Source organism: Lontra canadensis, unplaced genomic scaffold (genome assembly GCF_010015895.1).
Source record: "Lontra canadensis isolate GAN:19392208 unplaced genomic scaffold, GSC_riverotter_1.0 scaffold94, whole genome shotgun sequence".
Taxonomy (NCBI): domain Eukaryota; kingdom Metazoa; phylum Chordata; class Mammalia; order Carnivora; family Mustelidae; genus Lontra; species Lontra canadensis.
In genome coordinates, this window is record NW_022631088.1 from 2,327,005 (window position 1) to 2,350,042 (window position 23,038).

Consider the following 23,038-nt stretch of genomic DNA (forward strand, 5'->3'; position numbering starts at 1 on the left):
GGGCGCGCCTTCCGTAGAACTACTTCGCGGGCTTCCGGTGGGGGCCGGAAGTGGCGGTTACTAAGGCGACGCCACGCTCCCGGCCCAGGTGAGCGGAAACTTGGCTTCTCCGCTTGGGTTCAGCGGTTCCCCGCGTGTCCCCGGAGGCCCCTCGACATCTAGGGTCTCCTAGAGGGGGACTCGGGGGGGAATCTCCCGACGCTCCTTGACATCTAGGGTCTGTTAGAGAAGGACTCGGGGTGGGGGATCTCCCCAGCCTCTGACCTTTCCGGAGATCCTGAGAACTCCGGAAGCCCATGCGGCATCCTGAATGGAGATTCCCCTGAGGTTTTGCTTGGCGACTTTGGGACCTAATCGTGTCCCACCTCTGTACCTCGGTTTCCCTTGAGCAACCCCAGCTCCAGGTTTGGGGTAGGAAACACCAAAGATAACCCAATGCGTGGCATGTATTTCTAGCATGGAGAGCCAGGTAAAGTGGGAGAATTTTCTGTCTGGATCGTTAAGTACTCAAGATTGCCACCTGAGGAAATCCTAGAGGGGCTAATATGAACAAAGTTGAGGCAGAAATAGATTCCGGCAAAATTGCAGCACTGAGCGTTGGTTCTTTGGGGCTTGAAGACATGGAATCCCACCCACTCCATAATAGTAATATTACGAAATATACCCCTTACAATCAAAAAGTTTATTTTTGTAACCTTTATTCCCTTGGTCAGGCCTGCCCTTAACATTTGCAGGCCAGGGGGAGGATTACAAATAAAGACCCACATACCGTACGGTTATTTTTTTATTATTTTTTAAAAATATTTATTTTGGGGGCGCCTGGATCGCTCAGTGGGTTAAAGCCTCTGCCTTCGGCTCAGGTCATGATCTCAGGGTCCTGGGATGGAGCCTCACATCGGGCTCACTGCTCAGCGGGGACCCTGCTTCCCTTCCCCTCTCTCTGCCTGCCTCTCTGCCTGCTTGTGATCTCTGTCTGTCAAATAAATAAATAAAATCTTTAAAAATATATATTTATTTTTAAAGATTTTTTTTATTTATTTGAGAGAGAGGAGTGCTCAGGGACATGGGGGGGGTGCGCAATGGAGACAAGGGAGCGGAGCCCAAGCACACTCGCAGTGAGTGGGGTTATGTCTTCATCAAATTTTGTCTTTATCAAGGGTTTTGCCCATGATGCACCTTGGTATAGATTTCTTCATGTTTCCTTTGCTTAGGCCTTGTGTTCTTCTTGAATCTGTGAGTTTACAGTTTCATCAAATTTAGAAATATTTTGTCTATTTCTGCAGATTTTTTTTTTTGCCTCTTCCCTCCTTTGGGGATTTCAATCACACTTATATTAGACTACTTCAGGTTCTCCCACACCTTTCTTCATTTTTTTCCCTCTCTCTCTTTGTTTCAGTGTTTCTATTGCTGTATCTTCAAATTTCCTAATCCTCTGTCCATCTAATTTGTTTTGCTCTGAAGAGCTTGTGATTAATCTGATCGAATGTACTCATCTCAGACACTGTAGTTTTCATCTCGGGAAGTTCAGTTTGGGTTTCTTCCACATCTCTAGCAAACATTTCCTCTTCGTTTTTAAACATGTGAAATATATTTATAACTGTTTTATCTGCTAGTTCTAATAAGTGCGTTGATGATGAGCCAGCTTCAGTTGACTGACTTTTCTCTTTGTGAGTTTCTTGCCTCTGCATGCCAGGTCATTTTTTTTTAATTGGATCCCAGATATTTATTTCATTGAATGCTGGATATTTCTGTTTTCCTATAAATATTGTTGAGTTCGCTCTGGTATGCCGTGAAGTTACTTAGCAATTTTTTGATCTTGTCCCTTCTAAGATTTGACTAGCAGTACCAGAGCAACGTTAATTCCAGGGCTAATTTTTCCCTTGCTTGGCAAGACCTTCTGATCACTCCACCCAGTGTTTGTGAATTATGAGGCTTCCCATTCTCCTGCGTGGAAACTGGCATTATTCCTGGTGTGAGCTCAGCTTACTGTTCCTACCTGTGATTTCAGGTGGCTCTTTTTTGTCATATTGGGGCTCAGCTAGCTCCTCTGGCTATGCACCAGAAACATCACAGATGAACCCTAACGGGTGAGGTAAGAGGATGGCAGTGGGTTTCTACAAGGGTTCAATGCCCCCCCCCCAGTGCTCTGACAGTGCAAGACCCCCACTCCACTACATGTGAATCATCTCAGAATGGACCCCATGTGCCACATTAAATGCCTTTATTTACCTGTAATTTTGAGAGCCTTTTTATAATTTGTACAGTTTTGAGTTCTATGAAGTTCAGCTTACTTGTTCTTTTCTATGGACTGAAACGTTATGCACACAGCCTGGAGCTAATAAGTTGTGATATTTTTGTGAATGTTTAATTATTTTCATTTCGTGGGGATTTTGTTTTGTTTTAGTCCATTTTTTCCCCCAAGTCTCAAACATTTCTACAGGCCCTAGAAAAATCTCACAGGCCATGGGTGCTCTGTCTACAGAACTGTCAGTCAGTAGCAGTGGGCCTAGAGAGAAAGGACCAAACGAGACAGCAAGGATTCGAAGTGCTTGGACGGCATCTGGTCAGAGAGGAGGGGAAGGAAGGACAGCAGTCCTGGCTCACTACCCAGCTGGCCTGGGCATAGCCACTTGCAGAGATGGAAGAAGGAAGAGAAGACCTAAGTTGTAGGAGAGAGGTTGAATTCTAGTTGGGACCTAGACAGACACTCTCTGAGCAGGAGCTGGAGAAAGGCAACAAGGATGCCACATTTCCTCTCCCTGTGCCATAGCACCCATCATCTTGAGCTATTCTGGAAGATGTGACTCGTTAACACCCAGTTCTGCTGATATCCTTATTATATGAAGGGCATACTTTAGTAATGTGGTAACAATCCTGTGATAAGTAAGGAAAGCGCCAGTCTCTAGAATAAATAGTTCCCAGCAATTTTTGTGTTAGAGAGGGGGATGTGCTGTCTTCTGGTAACTTCTCTTTTTTCTCAAAGGACCTTTGCTTGCTTCCTTTGTCAGCTTTTCCAAGTTTCCTAGATGCTCCCAGTGCCAGCTTCTGTGATGTCAACCCCCAGAGGAAGTCAAGTCTCCAGTTTTATGAGAAAGGGGGTGCTCGAGGTGCCATCCCCAACAGAGAAGGACTGGCCAAAGGATGATGAAGATGATTATATCTTCATAGATTTGGGTGAGGAGATGGATTCCCTGCCACAGCCTTACCGCATGATCAACAAGATGGTGAACCTTCTGTTTGACAAGTGTTGGGAAGTTATCCAGGAAAGGGAGGCACGGAGGGAAGTTGAGCTCAGCCAGACCCAGCCCACCACCTACGCTCCACTTATAGAAAGCAAGGTATGGAGGAGCTGACCAGGAGTCCCTTTTTCCCAGTAGTGTTGATAAATGAAAATGCCTGATCCAGGGAAGGAGCTCCTACAAGGAACCTTCCCTCATTAAGACAGGTGCATTTATGAAAGATTACTAGGCTTGGGGCGCCTGGGTGGCTCAGTGGGTTAAAGCCTCTGCCTTCGGCTCAGGTCATGATCCCAGTGTCCTGGGATCGAGCCCCACATCGGGCTCTCTGCTCTGCGGGGAGCCTGCTTCCTCCTCTCTCTCTCTCTGCCTGCCTCTCTGCCTACTTGTGATCTCTGTCTGTCAAATAAATAAATAAAATCTTAAAAAAAAAAAAAAAAAAGATTACTAGGCTTGCTGATGTTGATTAAAATGGATCTAGTAGGGTGCCTGGGTGGCTCAGTGGGTTGGGCCACTGCCTTCGGCTCAGGTCATGATCTCAGGGTCCTGGGATCAAGTCCCGCATTGGGCTCTCTGCTCAGTGGGGAGCCTGCTTCCCCCTCTCTCTCTGCCTGCCTCTCTGCCTACTTGTAATCTCTGTCAAATACATAAAATCTTAAAAAAAAAAAAAAAAAAGACAGCTATGGTTAGTGGTCCCTCTACCCAGCAAGTAGCATGGCGTTTAAATGAATGAATGAATTAATTAATTTAAAAAATGGATCTAGTAATTGCTTGGGAGAAATGAGTATTCTGTTTAGTTGGAGATTATACAGAAAGTCTTTTATATTCTGTTGTTATTTAAAAATACTTCTGAATACTTTAGTCACTCTCTTGCTTGATGATTGGGAATCTGCCAGTGTCTCAGCGTTTCCACGGCATTCTAGATGATAAAAGTACAGGGAACAGGGACACTTGTTCTACTCATCACAGGACCTGTGGTCATGGTTAGTCTTGTAAATGTGTACTTATTCTCAACTTGGTTGTTTTCTCTGGCTCTTTTCTCCTAAAAGTAGAATGCTATGACTTTCCTGATGCTTGGGCAAGATACTTAGGTGAGCACTGTTTGGGGGTGATATTCTACCTAGGAAGGGCCCACATGCCTCTTTGAAAAGTTAGCTCACATTCTTGCAGATGGTGGCAGCTGAAAATCATTCCTTCTTCCTTTGTTTTTTGTTTCCCCAGCTCAACAAAATGCCAAATTGTATGGCGATTTCCCAAGACTATGTCTTTATTGGAGGAGCCAAAGGATTCTCCATCTATAATCTGTACAGTGCCAAACGAGTATATGGTTGGGAGAAACTTAAGGTGGATGTCACTTCCATCTGGGCCACAGATTTGGGGAGTGAAATACTTATTGTTCCCGTGGATGAAATGGGTACATGTTCTTCCTCTTTTTTTTTTTTTTTTAGCCAAATTTATAGTTATCTGTAGACTGTTCCAATTTAATCTCCTTTCTAGGTATGGGTGGGGCCAGACCTGGAGCCTTCTCCCTGGTCACATAGTATTAACTCACACACACAGAACATGATAGTGTGCAAAGCACTAGTCTAACATTGCTCATAAGCTGACCCATGCAACCCTCACAACAGCTCTGGGAGGTAAGTAGAATTTCTTAACCCTGTTTTTCAGAAGAAGCCACTGAGGCATTGAGGTTAAATAACTTACTTGGGATGATGTAGAAGGAGAGTGGCACAGGCAGGATGCTGCCCAGCCAGCATGGACCCGGAGTTCACACCCTTTGGGCACTCAGAAATCCCGCTGCTCAAATAAAGTAGGGATCGTTTCTTCCCCTCAGCCTGAGGCTGAACCAGGCCTTCATGGGGACGAGAGTACTCAGAGCCGTAGACAGTGTAGTGGAGGACAGTGTTTCTGCAGGAGAGTGAGCCGACCAGACGGGTGTTTTAGGAAGGGTGCCGTGGTAGGACTAAGTCAAAATGAGAGAAAGAGATGTGGTTGTGTAGCAGTTGGCTTGTCCAGGGGTGCAATTCTGTACTATCCCCAAATAAACCTATCTTCTGTTGGGAAAGAAAGACAGAGAGAGTGATAGAGAAAGAAAGGAAAGGAAGGGAGGGAGAAAGAAGGAAAGAGGGAGGGAGGGAGACCAAGAAGGACTGTTGCTTTCATCAAGGAGAGAAATGATGAAGGTCTGAACCAAGGCACGGGCTGTTACAATGAAAGGAAAAATCGTACTATAGTTTTGTAAGATGCTATCATTGGGAAAGTGAGCTGAGGGATATAGGGGTATTCTTGGTACTATTTTGGAAACTCTTCTCTAAGTTTGAGCATGCGCTTTTTGAGGCAGCTGGAGGGGGGATCGTTGAATTCAAGAGGAATTTGGTCTAAAGATAGGATCGTATTTTATCACACTGCGTTACATCCGCTGGGTTTCACGTCTGTGTGACCTCAGTATAATACATGTGAAGACAGAGACCGCCTTGGCTGTCCCTGGCACATCTCTGGTCCTGCAGCAGATATCCTGTGGTGGTTTATTGGGTTGAGTTAGACCTTCACCCACAATGGGACCTTTGCCTTTGTCTTTCTGGATTATGGGTGTCAGCGCGAGTTAGGAATGTCTTACAGAGGCTTCCGGGACCAGAGGATGGGCCACGGTAGGCAGAGAGAACCCAGCAGAACAGCTTGAACATGTCACGTCGGGGGTGAAGGAAGCCAGGGAGACTGAGAGGCCAGGAGGAGGCTTAAGGACCCGTGAGCACAAGCTGGTAATTCAGAAAGTCAGATCTAAAATTCCAGTTCTTTGATTCATTTGTGTGTCTTACCTTCTCTGTTTCAGGCATTGCTAGACTGTTCTATTTTTACAAGGATGGTCTTTTCCTCATCAAAGCCATCAATGAAGCGGTAAGTTCCTGTTGTTTACCCTAGAACTGGGCCAAAAGCTGTAGCAAATGAAGTTGACTTTTCCTATGGAGGTGATGACCCCTGTCCTAGAGTAGAAAGATAGAGACTCTCTGGACAGAGGGCCTTCTCTAAAATATCCAGTTTAAAGACCCCCCCCACCAACTGAGGGCACATGCTGAAAGCTGTGGATTTATTGACCCTGTTTTTGGGAGAAAAAGTTACTAAGGATCTCCAGTCCAGAATGAGCACCAGACCAATATATTCAGCAAATACTTACAAGTCCCTACAATTTCCAGGCTGCTTCCCATCCTGTCCCCTTGCCTATGCTGTTCCCCCTGCTCAGAGTGCTCCCCTTGCCTCCGTACCTACTGTATGTACCTCTTAAATTTCCCTCATTCCCTTACATTTCCTTTAAGAGCAGCTCAGATATCTCCTTCTCTGAGATACTTTCCCTGAAATGCCCCTAAAGACCCAATCTCTCCCTCCTCTGTCTGCCCCCATACAGAATGGAATCTCTGTTGTAGTATTTTCTCTACCTTCCATCCTTGTTTGTTTGTATGACTACTTCTTCTCTTGGATATAACCATCCTGAGGGCAGGAGACGTGTTCTTATTCACCCATGTTTCACCCACGTATCCCTTGTTCCTAACACACTGCCTGTCTACCGTAGGGTCTCGGAAAGTGTTTTGTGAATCGAGGAGTAAAAAAAAGAGAGAGGCTGTTGCTCAGAGTAGATTTTTAACTGCAGTTTGTCTTGTAAAAAATACCACTGATGGGCATCCAAGCAAGTCAGTGGGGAAAAGAAAGTATTTTCAACAAATGATGCTGGAATGCTAGAGGGGAAGTGAATTCCACCCTACTTTGTACCATATATAAGAATCAATTTGAGATGGGTTATGGGTCTAAATGTAAAGGCTAAAAACATTATCCTTTTTAAAGAAAACACTGGAAAATATTTTAGCCACCCCAGGGAAGGTAATGATTTCTTACAGCATTTTTTAAAAAATTTATTTATTTATTTGACAGAGAGAGGGAGAGAGATCACAAGTAGGCAGAGAGAGAGGGGGAAGCAGGCTCCCTGCTGAGCAGAGAGCCCGATGCGGGGCTCGATCCCAGGACCCTGGGATCATGACCTGAGCTGGAGGCAGAGGCTTAACCCACTGAACCACCCAGGCGCCTGGGGAAGGCAAAGATTTCTTAGGACATGGAAAGTACTAAATAGAAAAGAAAAAATTGATATTGGGTTCATCAAAGTTAAAAACTTATTATTCTCACAGCATACGCAAAAATTAGCTTGCAGCGTGTCATAGGACCCATCTGTAAAATCTAAACTCATAAAACCTCTACAAGAAAACATAGGAGGAAGTCTCGTGACTTTGGGACTGGCAAAGAGTTTCTAGCAGCAACATCAAAAGCACAATCCATACAAGAAAGAATTAGTAAGTTGGCCTTCATCAAAATTGAAAGCTTCTTCTGTAGATGGCACTGGCAAAAGAATAAAAAGACAGGCAGCGGACTGGCAGAAAATAATTGTAAATCACCTACCTGATGTACAACTTGTATCCAGAACATGCGATGAACTCTCAAGACACAAACTCAACAATAAGGCAACAAACAACCCAGTTTTCAAAATGGGCAGGGGTTTGAAAAGAAAAGACGGTTCCCCAAAGAAGATAGATGGAAAGTAAATGAGTTGCTTAGCATCCTTAGTCATTAGGAAGACGCAAGTCAAAATCACAGCGAGCTACCACGACACGTGTACTAGAATGCCTCAAGTTCAAAAGAGTGACCATACCAACAGTTGGCAGAGATCCAGAACAGCCGGAACTCTCATACACTGCTGGTGGTGAAATACAATGGTACAATTATTTTGGCAGGTTTTTTTATAAGTAATGTCTACACCCAACGTGGGGCTCAAATTCACAACCCTGAGATCAAGAGTCACGCGCTCACTCAACTGAGCCAGCCAGGCACCCCTTTGGCAGTTTTTTTTTTTTTTTGAAAAGTTAAACGTACTATCTGGGTGTTCCACTCCTTGATATTTACACAGGAGAACCGAGAGCGTATCTCCGTACAAACACGTGTATGTGAATGTTTATAAGCAGCTGTCTGTGTCCTAGCCAAAAACCGGAAGCCACCCAAATGTACATCAGCATGGGGGGCGGGGATAAGCAAATTGGGGTATGCGCACTCAATAGTATGAACTATTAATGCATATAACAACATGGATGCATCTTAAAATAATTACACTGAGTGGGGCGCCTGGGTAGCTCAGTGGGTTAAGCTCAGATCATGATCCCAGGGTCCTGGGATCGAGCCCCGCATCAGGCTCTCTGCTCAGGGGGAGCCTGCCTTCCCCTGTCTCTTTGCCTGCCTCTCTGCCTACTTGTGATCTCTGTCTGTCAAATAAATAAAATCTTTAAAAAGAAAAAAAAATAATAATTATGCTGAGTGAAAGAAGTCAGACACAAAAAGAGTACACACCATATAATTCCATTTATATAAAATTCTAGAAATATGAACTAATGTAGTGACAGAGAACATCAGTTTTTTCCTGGGGTGGGGTGGGAGAAAGGTGAAGCAATGATTACCAAGGGCAGGAGGAAACTTCAGGGGTGATGGATACGTTCAGGGGTTGTGGGATGGTTTCAAGAGATATACATGTGTCAAAACATCAAATTGTACACTTTAAACATGTAGTTGGTACATGTTATTATATTCCTAATAAAGCAGTTTAAAAAAATTAAAACTTCTCATCAAAAGATGCTATTGGAGTTCACTCTCTAGCAGGAGCTGATGGGGGGCCCTGAGAGCCTTGACCAGCCCCACCGGCACCGGCCCAGTGACCCTCACACTCCAGGGAGAGCCACAGCTGTCCCCGATCAGAGTGACAGCAATCCTGAGCCGTGGAGCGGAAACCCAGCAGGGGCCTCCACAATGCCCCCCACCCACACCACCGTGCCCCCGCCCATGCCACCTGCCCACAAGCAGGGAGCAATGGCACCTGCTGGTGGGGACAAGGAGGTCATGGCAACAGAGGTTTAGGGACCAGTCAGGTGGTTCCATGCGCAGAACAGACACGGTTTCATCAGCAGCAAGGACACCAAGGAAGATGTATTTGGATAGCAGACTGCCATAAAAGGTAACCCCAAAAAGGGACTTTTTGATATAGGAGATGGAGAGATGGAAGAGTTGGATGTTGTTGGAGGAGAAAGTGTGCAGAGGCAGTGGGCGTCATAGGCCCTGATGGAGTTCAGCACAGGGCAGTAAATCAGCGCAGAATAGAACCAGGGGGAACACTGTCCATGTCTAGGGCTGGGCCTCCATGCAATTACCAGTGGCATTCCAGACTTGTGAGAGTAGGGAAAGGAATGAGGGGTCAGAGAGTGCCCCTGAAGGTCAGGCCCCAGCCCACTGGGCCCGGCACAGGTGACAGTCCCCACCTGCATGTGGGCAGAGCCCATTAGGGAGCCCATCACACGATGCCGACCCTCCCGTGCAGAAGGGACGAAGGGGGTAGACGAGCAGGGCACAGCAAGTAGATCAGTGAGAGAATCTGTATCAGGGGATGGGCCCATCTCACCAAAGACCGCCTAGAGAGGACAGCAATGAAGAGGAGAAGGAAAATCAAGGAGATGACACCCAAGGTCAGCAGCCTCCTCAACCCTGCAACTTCTATTACTGATGCAAATGCCTGGAGAACCTAAGCCATAAGATGGCAAAGGGACAAAAGCAGCTGAGAATTCAGGTGAGGCGTCATGTCTCCCCAGGCTGAGCAGGGCGGGACTGAGCAAATGCAGGCTTACCACCTGTCCCGGCACACACTTCGGTCAGCCGACAAGGAGTGATCTTGAAAAATAAATATCCAGGGGCACCTGGGTGGCTCAGTGGGTTAAAGCCTCTGCCTTCGGCTCAGGTCATGATCCCAGGGTCCTGGGATCGAGCCCCGTATCGGGTTCTCTGCTCGGCGGGGAGTCTGCTTCCCTACCTCTCTCTCTCTGCCTGCCTCTCTGCCTACTTGTGATCTCTGTCTTTCAAATAAATAAATTAAAAAAAAAAAGAAAGAAAAATAAATATCCAGACTACACCAAAATAAGAGGTTTTTGCACAGCAAAGGAAACCATCATCAAAACGACAAGGCAACCTACAGAATGGGAGAAGATATTTGCAAATGACATATCTAATAAAGAGTGTCCAAAATGTATAAAGAACTTACACAACTCAACACCCCAAAACCAAATAATCCAATTAAAAAATGGGCAGGAGATATGAACAGACATTTCTCCAAAGAAGACATGCAGGTGGCCAACAGACACATGAAAAAATGCTCAACACCACTCATGATCAGGGAAATACAAATCAAAAAACCACAATGAGATCACATCACACCTGTCAGAATGGCTAGAATCAAAGATAAGAAATAACAAGAATTGGCAAGGAGCTGGAGAAGAGGAACCCTCATGTACTGTTGGTGGGAATGTAAGTCAGTGCAGTCACTGTGGAAAACAGTATGGAAATTCCTCAAAAAATTAAAAATAGAAATACCACATGATCCAGTAATTGTACTGCTGGGAATTTATCCAAAGAAAATGAAACACTAATTTGAAAAACTATATGCACCTCTGTATTTACTGTAGCATTACTTACAATAGCCAAATTAGGGAAGGCCCCAAGTGTCCATTGATAGATGAATGGATACAAAATATGTGGTATATACAGACACAATGGAATATTACTCAGCCATAAAAAAGAATGAGATCTTGCCATTTGCAACATGGATGGACCTAGAGGGTATAATTCTAAGTGAAATAAGTCAGACAGAGAAAGACAAATACCATATTATTTCACTCTTATGTGGACTCTAAGAAACAAAACAAACAGAGAAAAAAAAGAAACAAATAGACTGTTAAATACAGAAAACAAATTGGTGGTTGCCAGAGGGGTGGGGGGGTGAAATTATGACATCCCAGCAATAAGAAGTGAACGAAAGATTGGAGCTGAAGACCTTCAGTGCTTGTATTTCTACTGTTGACCAGACAGCTAGAACTAGAGGCATCATCTATGCACCATCTGGTTTTTATTTTTACTTAAAGATGTCTCTTTTTGGTAATACCAAATGGGTTTTTCGAAAAGTCTGGTTTTTCTCAATACACCTTTAAAGGTTTTAACATTGTTTCATATCTAGCCAAGTTGAGATATTTGTTTGTTTGTTTTGGAGAGAGAGCGAGCCTGGGGTGGTGGGGGAGAGGCAAAGGGAGAGGGAGAGAGAGAATCCCAAGCAGGCTCCATGCCCAGTGCGGAGCCAGATGCAAGGATTGATCTCACCATCTGAGCCAAAATCAAGAATTGGATGCTGGAGCACACTGAGCCACCCAGCTGCCCCTCACCGAGTTGAGGTTTTTAAGCACCTCATTTTTAATTTGTAATAAAACATTACAACTTGTTTTTTTTTAAATCAACAAAATGCAAGCACCTATTAATAAAGGTCTTAATAATAACAAGTATCTTTGTTATTATAAAGCTACAATTAAGAAAATGAAAAAGCAGGCCACAGACAACCATAAACATTGAGTCTCTCACCTGGCCTGAAATTTGAGCAAATTTCATACCAGGGTTACAGTCAGTCTCTTCTTGCTATGGACTGAATGTTTGTGTCCCCACAGAATTCAGGTTGAAAATCCTAAACTCTGGTGTGAGTATTAGGAGGTGGGACCTTTGGGAAAGGTTTAGATCATGAAGACAGAGCCTTCATAAATGGGATTAGTGCCCTTAGATGAGCCCCAAGAGCTCTCTCAACCCTTCCACCATGTGAAGGCACCTGAGAAGGTGGCAGGCAGGAAGTCTACAGACCAGCAAACAGGCTCTCGCCAGACACTGAATCTGCCAGATTTTTGAAATCTTTGGAAATCTTGGCTTTCTAGCCTCCAGGACTGTGGGAGATAAAGGTCTATTGTTTATGAGTCATCCAATCTATGGTATTTAAGAAACTAGGAAATACATCCAAAACCTTTAGGCAGGAAATCGAAATTCCACCATTCCTCTCCATCGTCAGGCTTGACCTTACTCTATCAACACCTCTCTTCTTTTCAGGATGATGCCAGCAAGCAAACCACCTGTGTGAAGGTGGAGATCTCTCAAGGAGGGGGTTTCGCAGCCTTCCTCCTACAAGGTGAGATTAACCGTGAGCTGATAAGAAGGTTCAGATGTGTAGTCTCTTCCAGATAACCACCTCTTTTCAAACCTTTTATTTAGAAATAATTTATGGGAGTTGTAAAGATAGGTACAGGGTTCCCCTGGTTTTCCAATACCAACATTTAACGTGACCACAGTACGTTTGTCAAAATTAATGACAGGGGCGCCTGGATGGCTCAGTGGGTTAAGCCTCTGCCTTCCGCTCAGGTCATGATTCCAGGGTCCTGGGATCAAGCCCCGCATCAGGCTCCCTGCTCAGCAGAGAGTCTGCTTCTCCCTCTGCCTGCCACTCTGCTTACTTGTGCTCTCTCTCTGTCCAAAAAATAAATAAAATCTTAAAAAAAATTAAGTGATGACATCGATATAATACTATTAACTAAAGGTGGTGGCTTTTTTCTTCAGGTTTTGCCCATTTTTCCACTAAATTTTTGTTTGAAGGCTCGATCCAGGATTTCATATTCTATTTAGTCATCGTGTCTTCTTAGTCTACTCCTATCTGTGACAATTTCTCAGTCTTTCTTTGTTTTTCATGACCTTGACACTTTTGAAGAATACCAGTGAGATATTTTGTACAAGGTCCCCCAGTTTCAATTTGCCTGCTATGTTTCTCATGATTCAACCAAGGTTAAGGATTTAGGGGAGATGCCACAGAGGTGAATTGCTCTTGTCGTTGTATGTCGGGGGTATGTGCCAGCAATATCACCCAGGTAACTGGTGTCTGCCAGGTTCCCCCACTAAGATACTGCTTTTCCCAACCCATACTATGTTAGAAGCAAGTCACTACATCTAGGCGACACTTAAGGGGAAAGGATTTAAGCTTCTCCTCCTGGAGGCAGAAGAATCAAAGAATTTGGGGGCATATGTTGAAACCACCACAGTAACTGATAAGCATTCGAGGGGAGATACTTTGAGACTACGCATATATCCCGCATCCCCTTAAAGTACAACCCACCAATTTTAGCATTTGTCATTGGCTCTTACCTGCTGTAATTATTACTGCAGAGATGGAACATCTTTTATTCAAGTGACTTTTAGCTTGATTTTTATCTTTTTATTTATTTGACAGAGAGGGAGAGACAGCAAGAGAGGGAACACAAGCAGGGGGAGTGGAAGAGGGAGAAGCAGACTCCCTGCTGAGCAGGGAGCCTGATGTGGGGCTCGATCTCAGGACCCTGGGGTCATGACCTGAGCCAAAGGCAGACACTTAACGACTGAACCACCCAGGCAACCTGACTTTTAACTTTTAAATATTTAGACATATGGTATATGGGCCTCTATATTCTTGCCACAGGTCCCTCAAATGTTAAGTGCTTGAGGAAAGTATATACTTCAAAGGAAGCTTTTATACTCTGTCCTGTTTCCTAGGCCCCAACAAAGTACCACAAACCTGGTGGCTCAAAACAAGACAGTTATTCTCTCCCAGGACTAGAGACTAGAAACCTGAAGTTCAGGGGTCCAGATGACTGCGTGTTAAAGGAAACACTTAGCTAGAGCCCCAAACCAAGGGGAAGTGGCCCTTCCCAGGTTGTCAGGTATTGGGTATAGAAGCTGAGTGTGTTTCCATGACAAGTTAAAGCCCCACACCAAGGTAGTCCTTGGTGATCATTTCCTCAAATATCAGAAGAATGCTCTGGAGGGAATCTCTCCCAATTGCAGCCTCAGCCATCCCCTCTCAGTCATGGCTTCTGTGTCATATCGCCTTCCTCCCCTGACAGGAAAAGCAGTATGACAAAATGTCTGTGTAATTTACCTCTTGGAACCTAGAAAAAGACAGGGGGACTGGGCAGAGGCGACAGCTTGGTTAAAAACCGTAAAACCAGTGCTGTGAGGGTAAGGAGCCCGGCTTCCTTCAGAAGGCAGTGGCCTGAGGGGAGAGGCCCTACAGCTCCCCGGGAGTGAGGACTGTCAGCGACCCATGGCAGGAACACGGCTCCCTCGGTCTGCCCAAGTCTCTGTTCCGAGGGTGCCTGCTGGGCCCCACGCTGGGGGTTCTGAGAAGACAGGCTTTTCCTCAGGGGAAGCTTGTCACCTACTCACAGTTGCTCAATGGCGCCTTGGTTTCCCAATGCAGGAGCTGGGGACACTTGGCTGGATGTGTACAAATTGCCCAAGGAGTCTTGGCTCAAGGAGGTGGAGCACCCCCAACCAGCTCTAAATCCGAAGAAGAAAGTCAGACAGCCACAACCGGTAGGAAAGGCCCCTGTTTCCCACTGATGGGTTTCTCCCTCCCCTTGACCCACATCTAGCCTAAATGCCCCTTGGAATCAGGACGAATGGGGCCCTATGGAGGCAGCAAGAGAGGACAGCAGGCACATGGGCCCATGACTCCAAAATCATTTTGCTTTGGTTAAAATAAGATATTAGGGGCGCCTGGGTGGCTTGGTTAAAGCCTCTGCCTTTGGCTCAGGTCATGATCCCAGGGTCCTGGGATCGAGCCCCATATCTGGCTCTCTGCTCAGCAGGGAGCCTGCTTCCCCCTCTCTCTCTGCCTGCCTTTCTGCCTACTTGTGATCTCTCTTTTTCTCTCTGTCAAATAAATAAAATCTTTAAAAGAAAAAAAAAAGATATTAAAACGTAGAGGTGCCCTCAGTAGTGGGAGCCTCAGTCTCTTTTTCATCTGGGAGGTGCCTCTCCACCAAGACCATTCCCAGGCATTTCTCTGGGAGAACGGTCTTTTATCCTGATTCCTGCCTCCTCGGTCATTTTATCCCCCCCACTCTGGGCTGAAGTAATCCTTTCATGCCTCACTGCATTTCCCAGATTATGGTATAATCAGGTTGTTCTCAATATATAGGAATACATATGTTCTTCATATTATTCTTAGAAAGTAGGAGCTCTACCATTTCAGTCTATTTATTTTTTTTTAATAATCTCAATGCCCAACATTACTTCTGTTCATTCATATTTCTTTTTATTTCTTTTTTTTAAAGTTTTATTTATTTGATATGGAGAGACAGTGAAAGAGGGAACACAAGTAGGGGGAGTGGGAGAGGGAGAAGCAGGCTTCCCACTGAGCAGGGAGCCTGACGCGGGGCTCGATCCCAGGACCCTGGGATCATGACCTGAGCTGACGGCAGACTTAAGGACTGAGCCACCCAGGGGCACCCCCATTCATATTTCTTCCTCTCACTATTTCCAGTCTCCCCTCCTGCATCCTAAGACCCTGGACAGCAGGGGATCCTGTGTTAAAATCCTGCGGGCCAGGCAACCACGCAAATATCAGTCATCTGTGTCTGCAGGATGCGTTCACTACTGACGACAGTAACGGGGAGAGAGAGAGAATAAAGCGGGGGACGCACATACATCAGGCCTATCGTGACTTAATTTCTCATTTTTCTCCTCAGAATCCTCTTGAACCTGTGACTTCAGAGGATTTAGAAACGGTAAGGAACTTTAAAGAAAATCTGCAGGGAAATTCAGGTTGCATGCCACAGATTTTTATTTTGACTGAAAATGTGCTTTAAATACCAAGTATCCCAGGAAAATGTTCCAGTAGGGCACATTTTCAGATTCTCTGTAACTCAACTTCGTACCTCATATCCACAAAAGACAGGCCCCTATCCTTGAGGATCATTGCCCCGAGTCGTTTGTCCAGAGATGGGTTTCCATGATGATAAGGGAGGTGAAATTTTAGGCCCCTCTCCTGTATGGCCCCTTCCAAGGCCCTGCAAGGGACCCTAACAATGTATTAACATGGCCACATAGTCTTGTAAAATTGGCAAAAGTAACATTTTAACCACAGTCACTTAAGACCACTGTCTTCACTCCTTCTCCCCCGTCGCCATTTACTCCATATTGGGTGTTATTAGGATGGCCATGGGCATTTTGTGTTCAAAATTTTGTGTTCTCTTTTTCACAGAGGCCCCCAAATTATATACCCTCAGGCCCCATGAGGCCCGGTTTGTTTCTGCCTTAATAACAGCCCAGTCCCCCAAGCCAAGTTTCCTGAGGGGTTTCATCTTCGTACCTCAGGGGACGAGTGGCTTCCCTGGAGCTTCCCGGCTCTCCCTTTGAGGCCAGGAGCACACCAGGCTTTCCAGAGGCTCTGCTCTTGGGAGGACCCAGGCTGGCCAGTACAGAAGAGGTCACCTCCACATGGAAGTCTCTCAAAAGCCCTCTCTTCTCCCCCTTTTTAAATTATATTATGCTTCAAATTATACAAACAACAGGTGAACCTATCACTCTGGGAAAACCCAGGTAATTCGGAGACAGCAGCTGTCTCCACAGGTCCTCACCGTTATTAGCCTGATGTGTGTTTCCTCGATCTTCAGTGTGTATCTAGGTTCTTAGATGCATTTATCTTAAAAAATATATAGTTTCGTTTTATGGGAATGTCTTTTCTATGGGAAATTTTTTCTATTTGTTTTTGTTTTGTTTTATGAGAATTTCCTATACTTTTTATATTCTCTTACAACTTTGTGTTTTTTTGTTTTTGGGGGTGTTTGGGGTTTTTTTGCCAAGTTTTTCAACATCAAATAAACCTACCTTGTTCTTTCGACCTCTCGTGTTCTGTTCCATATTATGGATATACCACAGTTTATTTGGGGTATGAGTCTATCGATACTGAAGACATTTCCACTTTGTGGCTTTTACATTATACAGTGAAAAACTTTGTCAATTCTTTGTATACCTGGGTGCTTCTGAGCGTTCAGGCACGTGCATTTTTAGTGTTAATGTAGATACTGCTAAGTTGCCTCCCCAAAGTGGCATGACTATTTACTTTTAACCAATTTCTCCACAGCCTCTCTGACCTTGCTATTATCCTTTTGTTTTTGTTTTTGCAAACTGGTGGAACAAAATGACATCTTGTGTAATTTTCATTGATCTCCATATTTTTTATTGGCCTTATTTACTGAGGTTTTCTTTGAATTGCCTGCCTATATAGTTTGCTTGTTACATATTTGCTTCCAATTTGTTAATTCCATTTCTCCATTGTTTGTGTGCTTTTCTGTTGTAAAGAAGTTTTAGGGGGCACCTGGGTGGCTCAGTGGGTTAAAGCCTCTGCCTTCGGCTCAGGTCATGGTCCCAGGGTCCTGGGATCGAGCCCCACATTGGGCTCTCTGCTCAGCAGGGAGCCTGCTTCCTCCTCTCTCTCTCTGCCTGCCTCTCTGCCTACTTGTGATCTCTGTCAAATAAATAAATAAAATCTTTAAAAAAAAAAGAGAGAGAAGTTTTAGGTTTGGGGTGCCTGGGTGGCTCAGTCAATTGGGCATCCAACTTGATTTTGGCTCAGGTCACGGTCTCAGGGTCATGAGATCAAGCCCCACTTGGGGCTCTCTCTCTCTCCCCCTTCTTCTGTTCTTCCCACTGCATGTGAATGCACACACTCTCTCTCTCTCTCTCTCTCTCTCTCTATCTCAAAAAAAAAGGGGGAGGGGAGAAGTTTTAGGTTTGAATATAGTGAGAATTTTCTATCCCTTTTTTTTTTTAATATTCATTCTACTGAAGGCTTTCTCCTCTCAATGTTATAAATAAGTTCTCCTGTGGTTTCTTCTAATAATTTCAGAATTTTGTTTTTGACATTTCACTCTAATTCATAGAGGAGAGTGTCTTTTGTGAATGGAGTGAGAAGGGGGTCACTTTTATCTCTTTTTTTCAAATAGCCAATTATCACACAAATATCCTTGAGTAATTCATCTTTTCCCATTTGTTTTGAAGTGTGATCTTTTATCATTCTTGTATATACTTTTATGTTCTTTATCCTGTCCCATTACAATATTCATCTACCTACACCAGGACCTACTGAACTTTGGAGCAAAACTGCCAGGGTTCTAATCTCATCAATGCCACCCAGTTATTTTCTGTTCTATTTTCCATACTTTTGCTGTTGTTCACCTTTTGGGGAGAGCTCATTGGCTCAGTCTCTCCACTCTCTCACTGAGTTTTTCATTTTTGCTATCATATTTTTATTTACAAGAGCTTCCCTTTTTTCTCTGATTGTTTATTTGATAAATACTATGCCTTCCCTAAAAATGTTTCTAATTGTTGGTGTTTCTTCTCCATGTTTGGTCTGTTTTCCCCAAGCTGCTTTTTTCTTCCAATTTGTTTTGGTCTCGATCTTTCCGAAGAGATGCTCTCCTCACTGCCTGGTGGTAGTTGGCTCTCTACTCGTAAGAGTGGGAGTCATGGGGAAACTGACAGGATGCCAGCCTTTGGGCATGGGTGGGGCTGGTTGACTGGGGTTTTGCTAAAGAGTGCCCCAACTGGGTTTTAATATTGGGAAATGCTCAAATCAGTGTTTGGAGAATACAGGTCTCTCCTGCAATCTAAAAGGAGAGCATTCCTATAAAACCTTTCCTAAGCCAAAATGGTGTAAAGTGAAGAAGGGATTACCATTAATTTATATGGAAAAATTTTTGAGCATTCCCAGACTCCCAAAATAACCTTAGGCTTTTCTGATATCTTAGAACACATCTTGCTAATGTATATATAAAATAAAATGACATGAAGTACAAATGCTCACAGACACAGTCAAAAGCTATGGTTCATGATGCCTACATGCTGGGTATAGCTCCCAGGGAAGGATTTGCAGGGGTGGGGGTGGGAGGGAGCTGCTCTAAGCAGGTGCTGTGTGCCTCTCTAACTGCAGCTCTCACCTGAATTGCGGAGGCTTGTGGGAAGACACCTTGGGGGTGGGGGTGGGGTGACATCTACATTCAGTGTGTCAACTTTAACTTCATTCTGTTGGCTCCATGGAGATAGGGAGTCTAAGAAAAGCCTAGCATCAGCTTTGGTGGCTGTGTCTCTTGGGGGTGGTGATGTTCAGGAGTGGTGTCCTGGCTACATTTTCACTGCCTACCCTCTTCCCTAGGTTCCTTCCAATTTTCTGAATAAGGAATAAATTTAATTCCTTCCAATTTTCTGAATTAGGAATAAATACTTGAATGCTTCTTAATGAGATTTTCAACCAGGGGTGTGTGGGTGGCTCAGTTGTTTAAGCCACTGCCTTTGGCTCAGGTCATGATCCCAGGGTCCTGGGATCGAGTCCCACATCGGGCTCCTTACTCAGCAGGGAGCCTGCTTCTCTCTCCTCCTCTCTCTGCCTGCGTGCTCTCTCTTTCTCTCTCTCTCTGACAAATAAGTAAGTAAGTAAGTAAGTAAGTAAATAAATAAATAAATAAAATCTTTAAAGAGATTTTCAGCCAATCCTGTTTCTGGCCCCACTGGCAGTTCACTCAAGACACCTGGAGCTGCCATTTTTTCGAGTCTTAGGGTGTTTGTGGTATAAATTGGATGCCTCCCAGGCTTTCTCCCCTACTGGTTCAGACCTGACATTCTTGGGCCTGCTAAATCATTTAGCCACCTGCTTTCCAACTTCAAAATTTTCTTGCTTTTGTCTCCTTTTTATTCTTATTCCTTATGAGTTTAGTCCTTTTTGAAAAAGCACCTTTTTGTCATTTTAATGGGGTTTCAGGAAGGAGAGGTGTTAAGTGTTAAATGTGGACACTACCATCTGTATTTTCTAGCATGTTCGTGCTAGTCTGTGGCTGTATCAGTATTCCAGGTCCTTAGTTACAGCAAAGAAACTGGAAGAATATCAAGTTTCAGAAAATTGGGAGGAATGCTACTGATTTTTGTATATTGATCCTGTATTTGAGTGAGGTCGGCAAAACCTAGATCCTGGCGGGTTCATGCAAGCACAGGGTGGGCACCTAAGAGTGAGCGCCTCCTTAAATTTCGTACTTTACTTCCTTCACCTGAGTCTCAGGACCCTTGGCCTCTTTACTGAAGTTCTAATGGTCTGTCAGCTGAAACTGTTGGATTTTCTAACTAGACAATCATAGACAATCCTAACGGTAGATAATGACAGCTTTTCCTCTTTCAAGTATTTATTCCTATTTATTTTTTGTTCTTGCCTTGTTCTATTTTCTAGGAGCTCTAGTAAAATGTTGAATAGTCATGGGGACAGTACACTATCCAGGACCCAAATGGGACACTCCAAGTGTTTCACCATTTTGCATGAAGCTTACTAAAGGTGTTTGACATAAATACCCTTCTGCAAATTAAGCATGTGTCCCTCCAGCCTTTGTTTGCTAAGAGTTTGTTATTGTTCTTTTTTTAAATTAGGAATAGATATCAACCTTCATCAAATACTTCCTCCTCATCTTTTCAGTTTTTCTCCTTTAATCTGCTAATGCAGTGGATTGCATTAATAGATTTTCTAATGTGGAAACATTCTTCCTTCCATTCTTGGATAATCCATACTTGGTAATAATTCATTTAATTGCACTGTCAGTTTGCTTTGCTGATATTGAAGTCCTAAATAAGATATTAGCAAAGCAGAATGATAGTTTGGTGTTCATAGAGTATCCAGGTTCAAACATGAGATTGGCTTGTAGAGTTTTTTTTTTCCTTGTGGTTTTCTTATCAGCATTTGGTATTAGTGTTATGCTAGCCTTGTAAAGAAAGCTGGATGTTTCTTTTTTTACCCTCTAGGTCCAAATAAGTCCTATATTATCTCTTTTGAAAAAGATTTTATTTTTTTTTATTTATCAACAGAGAGAGTGAGAGAGCGCAAGTGGGGGGAGTAGAAGGGGAGTGAGAAGTGGACTCCCAGCTGAGCAGAGAGCCCGATGTGGGGCTCAATCCCAGGACCCTGGGATCATGACCTGAGCCGAAGGCAGACGCATAACCATCTGAGCCACCCAGGCACCTTATATTATCTTTTTAATTTCAAATTAAAAAAAAAAATTTGAGCCTAGTTCAGTCACAATTCATTTATTAGTGTAGATCTATAACTGTAGATATGTGTAAATATGTTTTTCCTATGGTTTAAAAATAAAAACCTGTCTCTTAAATTAGTCCCTTTTCCTGTTCTTAATGTTATTTATGTGTGCCTTCTTTTAATTTTTTTAAAAGGAGCTGTTTGTAGATCCAACTCACCAATTTTAACTTGCCAATATTTTCTTAATAAATTTTACATGTATGTTCATGAAGAATATTTAGTTTCCTTTTCTTCTTTTTAAGATTTTTTTTTAAGTCATCTCTAAACCCAACTTGGGGCTTGAGCTCAAACCCAAGATGAAGAGTCACACATCCCACCACCTGATCAGGCCCGGTACCCTGGTTTTATTTTCTTATAACATCTTTGGTTGTGGTATGAGGGTGATGCTGGTCTTGTATAATAAGTTGGAATATTCCCATTCTATTTTCTGGAAGAGTTTGTATAGAATTCGTATTATTTCTTCTTAAAATGTTTGATAGAGTTAACCAATAAAGCCATCGAGCTGTGGAATTTTCTTTGTGGAACTACAAATTCGATGTCTTGAGTGACAAAGGGTTATCGCTTTCTTCTTAAGGAAACTTTTGTATATTATCTAAGTTACCTAAGGTATTGACTTAGAGTGGTTCATAATCCCATGTTATCCTTTCATTATCTGTAAAATCTGTTTTTTTAAAAAGCTAGATGTATTTATTTATTTATTTATTTTAGAGAAAGAAAGAGAGGGAGTGAGCAGGAGGAGAGGCAGAGGGGAAAGAAACTCAAGCAGACTCCATGCTGAATGCAGAGACCGATGCGGGGCTTGAACCCATGACTCTGAGATCATGACCTCAGCCAAATCCATACCGAGCCACCCAGGCACCCCTCTAAAATCTATTTTGATGTCACCTTCTTCATTTCTGATATTGGTTTGTTTGTTTGATTGATTGATTTGAGATAGAGAGAGAGAGAGAGACAGAAAGAGAGACAGAGACAGCTGGTGGGGGAGGAGCAGAGAGAAAGAAAGGGAGAATCCCAAACTGACTCCCCATTGATGGAAGGTGGGGGACTTTATCTCACAACCTTGAGATCATGACCAGAACCAAAACTGAGAGTCAGACACTCAAATGACTCCCATTTCTGATATTGGTAATTTGTATTTTCTCTTTTTTTCTTAATCAGCTTGGCTAGAGGTTTGTCAATTTGATTAATCTCATCAAAGAGCCAGCTTTTGGTTTCATTTCTTTTCTTCATTTTTTTCTGTTTTCTATCTCATCGGTTTCCAATTTGATTATTATTTTCTTTCATCCACTTAGTTCAGGTGTAAGTTTTTCCTTGTTTTCTAGTTTCTTAAGGTAGAAAGGTAGGTCATTGATTTGAGATCTTCTTTTCTGATATAGGCATTTAGTGCTATAAACTTACATCTAAGCACTGTTTTAGTTGCTTCCTTTATATTCCTTTATATTTATATATATATATATTTATAATTCCTTTATATTCCTTATATTTTTTAAAGTATTTTTAATTTTTTTAATAAACATATAATGTATTATTAGCCCCAGGGGTACAGGTCTGTGAACTGCCAGGTTTAAACACTTCACAGCACACAGCATAGCACATACCCTGCCCAATGTCCATAACCCCACCACCCTCTCCCTACTCCCCTACCCCCAGCCACCCTCACTTTGCTTTGTGACATTAAGAGTCTCTTATGGTTTGTCTCCCTCCCAAGCCCATCTTTGTTCATTTATTCTTTTCCTACCCCCAAACCCCCCACGTTGCATCTCCACTTCCTCATATCAGGGAGATCATATAATAGTGAACATGAATTGGAAGAACAAATATTGTGAAAATGTCTATGTTACCTAAAGCAATCTACACATTTAATGCAATCCCTATCAAAATCCCATCCATTTTTTTCAAAGAAATGGAACAAATAATCCTAAAATTTATATGGAACCAGAAAAGACCTCGAATAGCCAAAGGAATATTGAAAAAGAAAGCCAAAGTTGGT

At 43.5% G+C, this 23,038-nt stretch overlaps 1 protein-coding gene across 2 annotated transcripts in view; it reads left to right on the forward strand.

Annotated features, from left to right (window-relative positions):
- Window positions 1-49: 49 nt before the first annotated feature.
- Window positions 50-23,038, forward strand: part of WDR93 (WD repeat domain 93) — a 45,606-nt gene continuing 22,617 nt past the window's right edge. Inside the window, exons 1-8 of one of the 2 annotated variants that reach the window (XM_032836909.1) lie at window positions 72-88; window positions 2,009-2,092; window positions 3,009-3,338; window positions 4,458-4,650; window positions 6,067-6,131; window positions 12,222-12,300; window positions 14,395-14,510; window positions 15,668-15,706. In XM_032836909.1, the coding sequence (XP_032692800.1) occupies window positions 3,027-3,338; window positions 4,458-4,650; window positions 6,067-6,131; window positions 12,222-12,300; window positions 14,395-14,510; window positions 15,668-15,706 (804 nt within the window). In that variant the 5' untranslated portion in view covers window positions 72-88; window positions 2,009-2,092; window positions 3,009-3,026. Of the gene's footprint in view, window positions 89-2,008; window positions 2,093-3,008; window positions 3,339-4,457; window positions 4,651-6,066; window positions 6,132-12,221; window positions 12,301-14,394; window positions 14,511-15,667; window positions 15,707-23,038 lie in introns of both variants that reach the window. The other variant, XM_032836908.1, reaches the window with a different exon arrangement.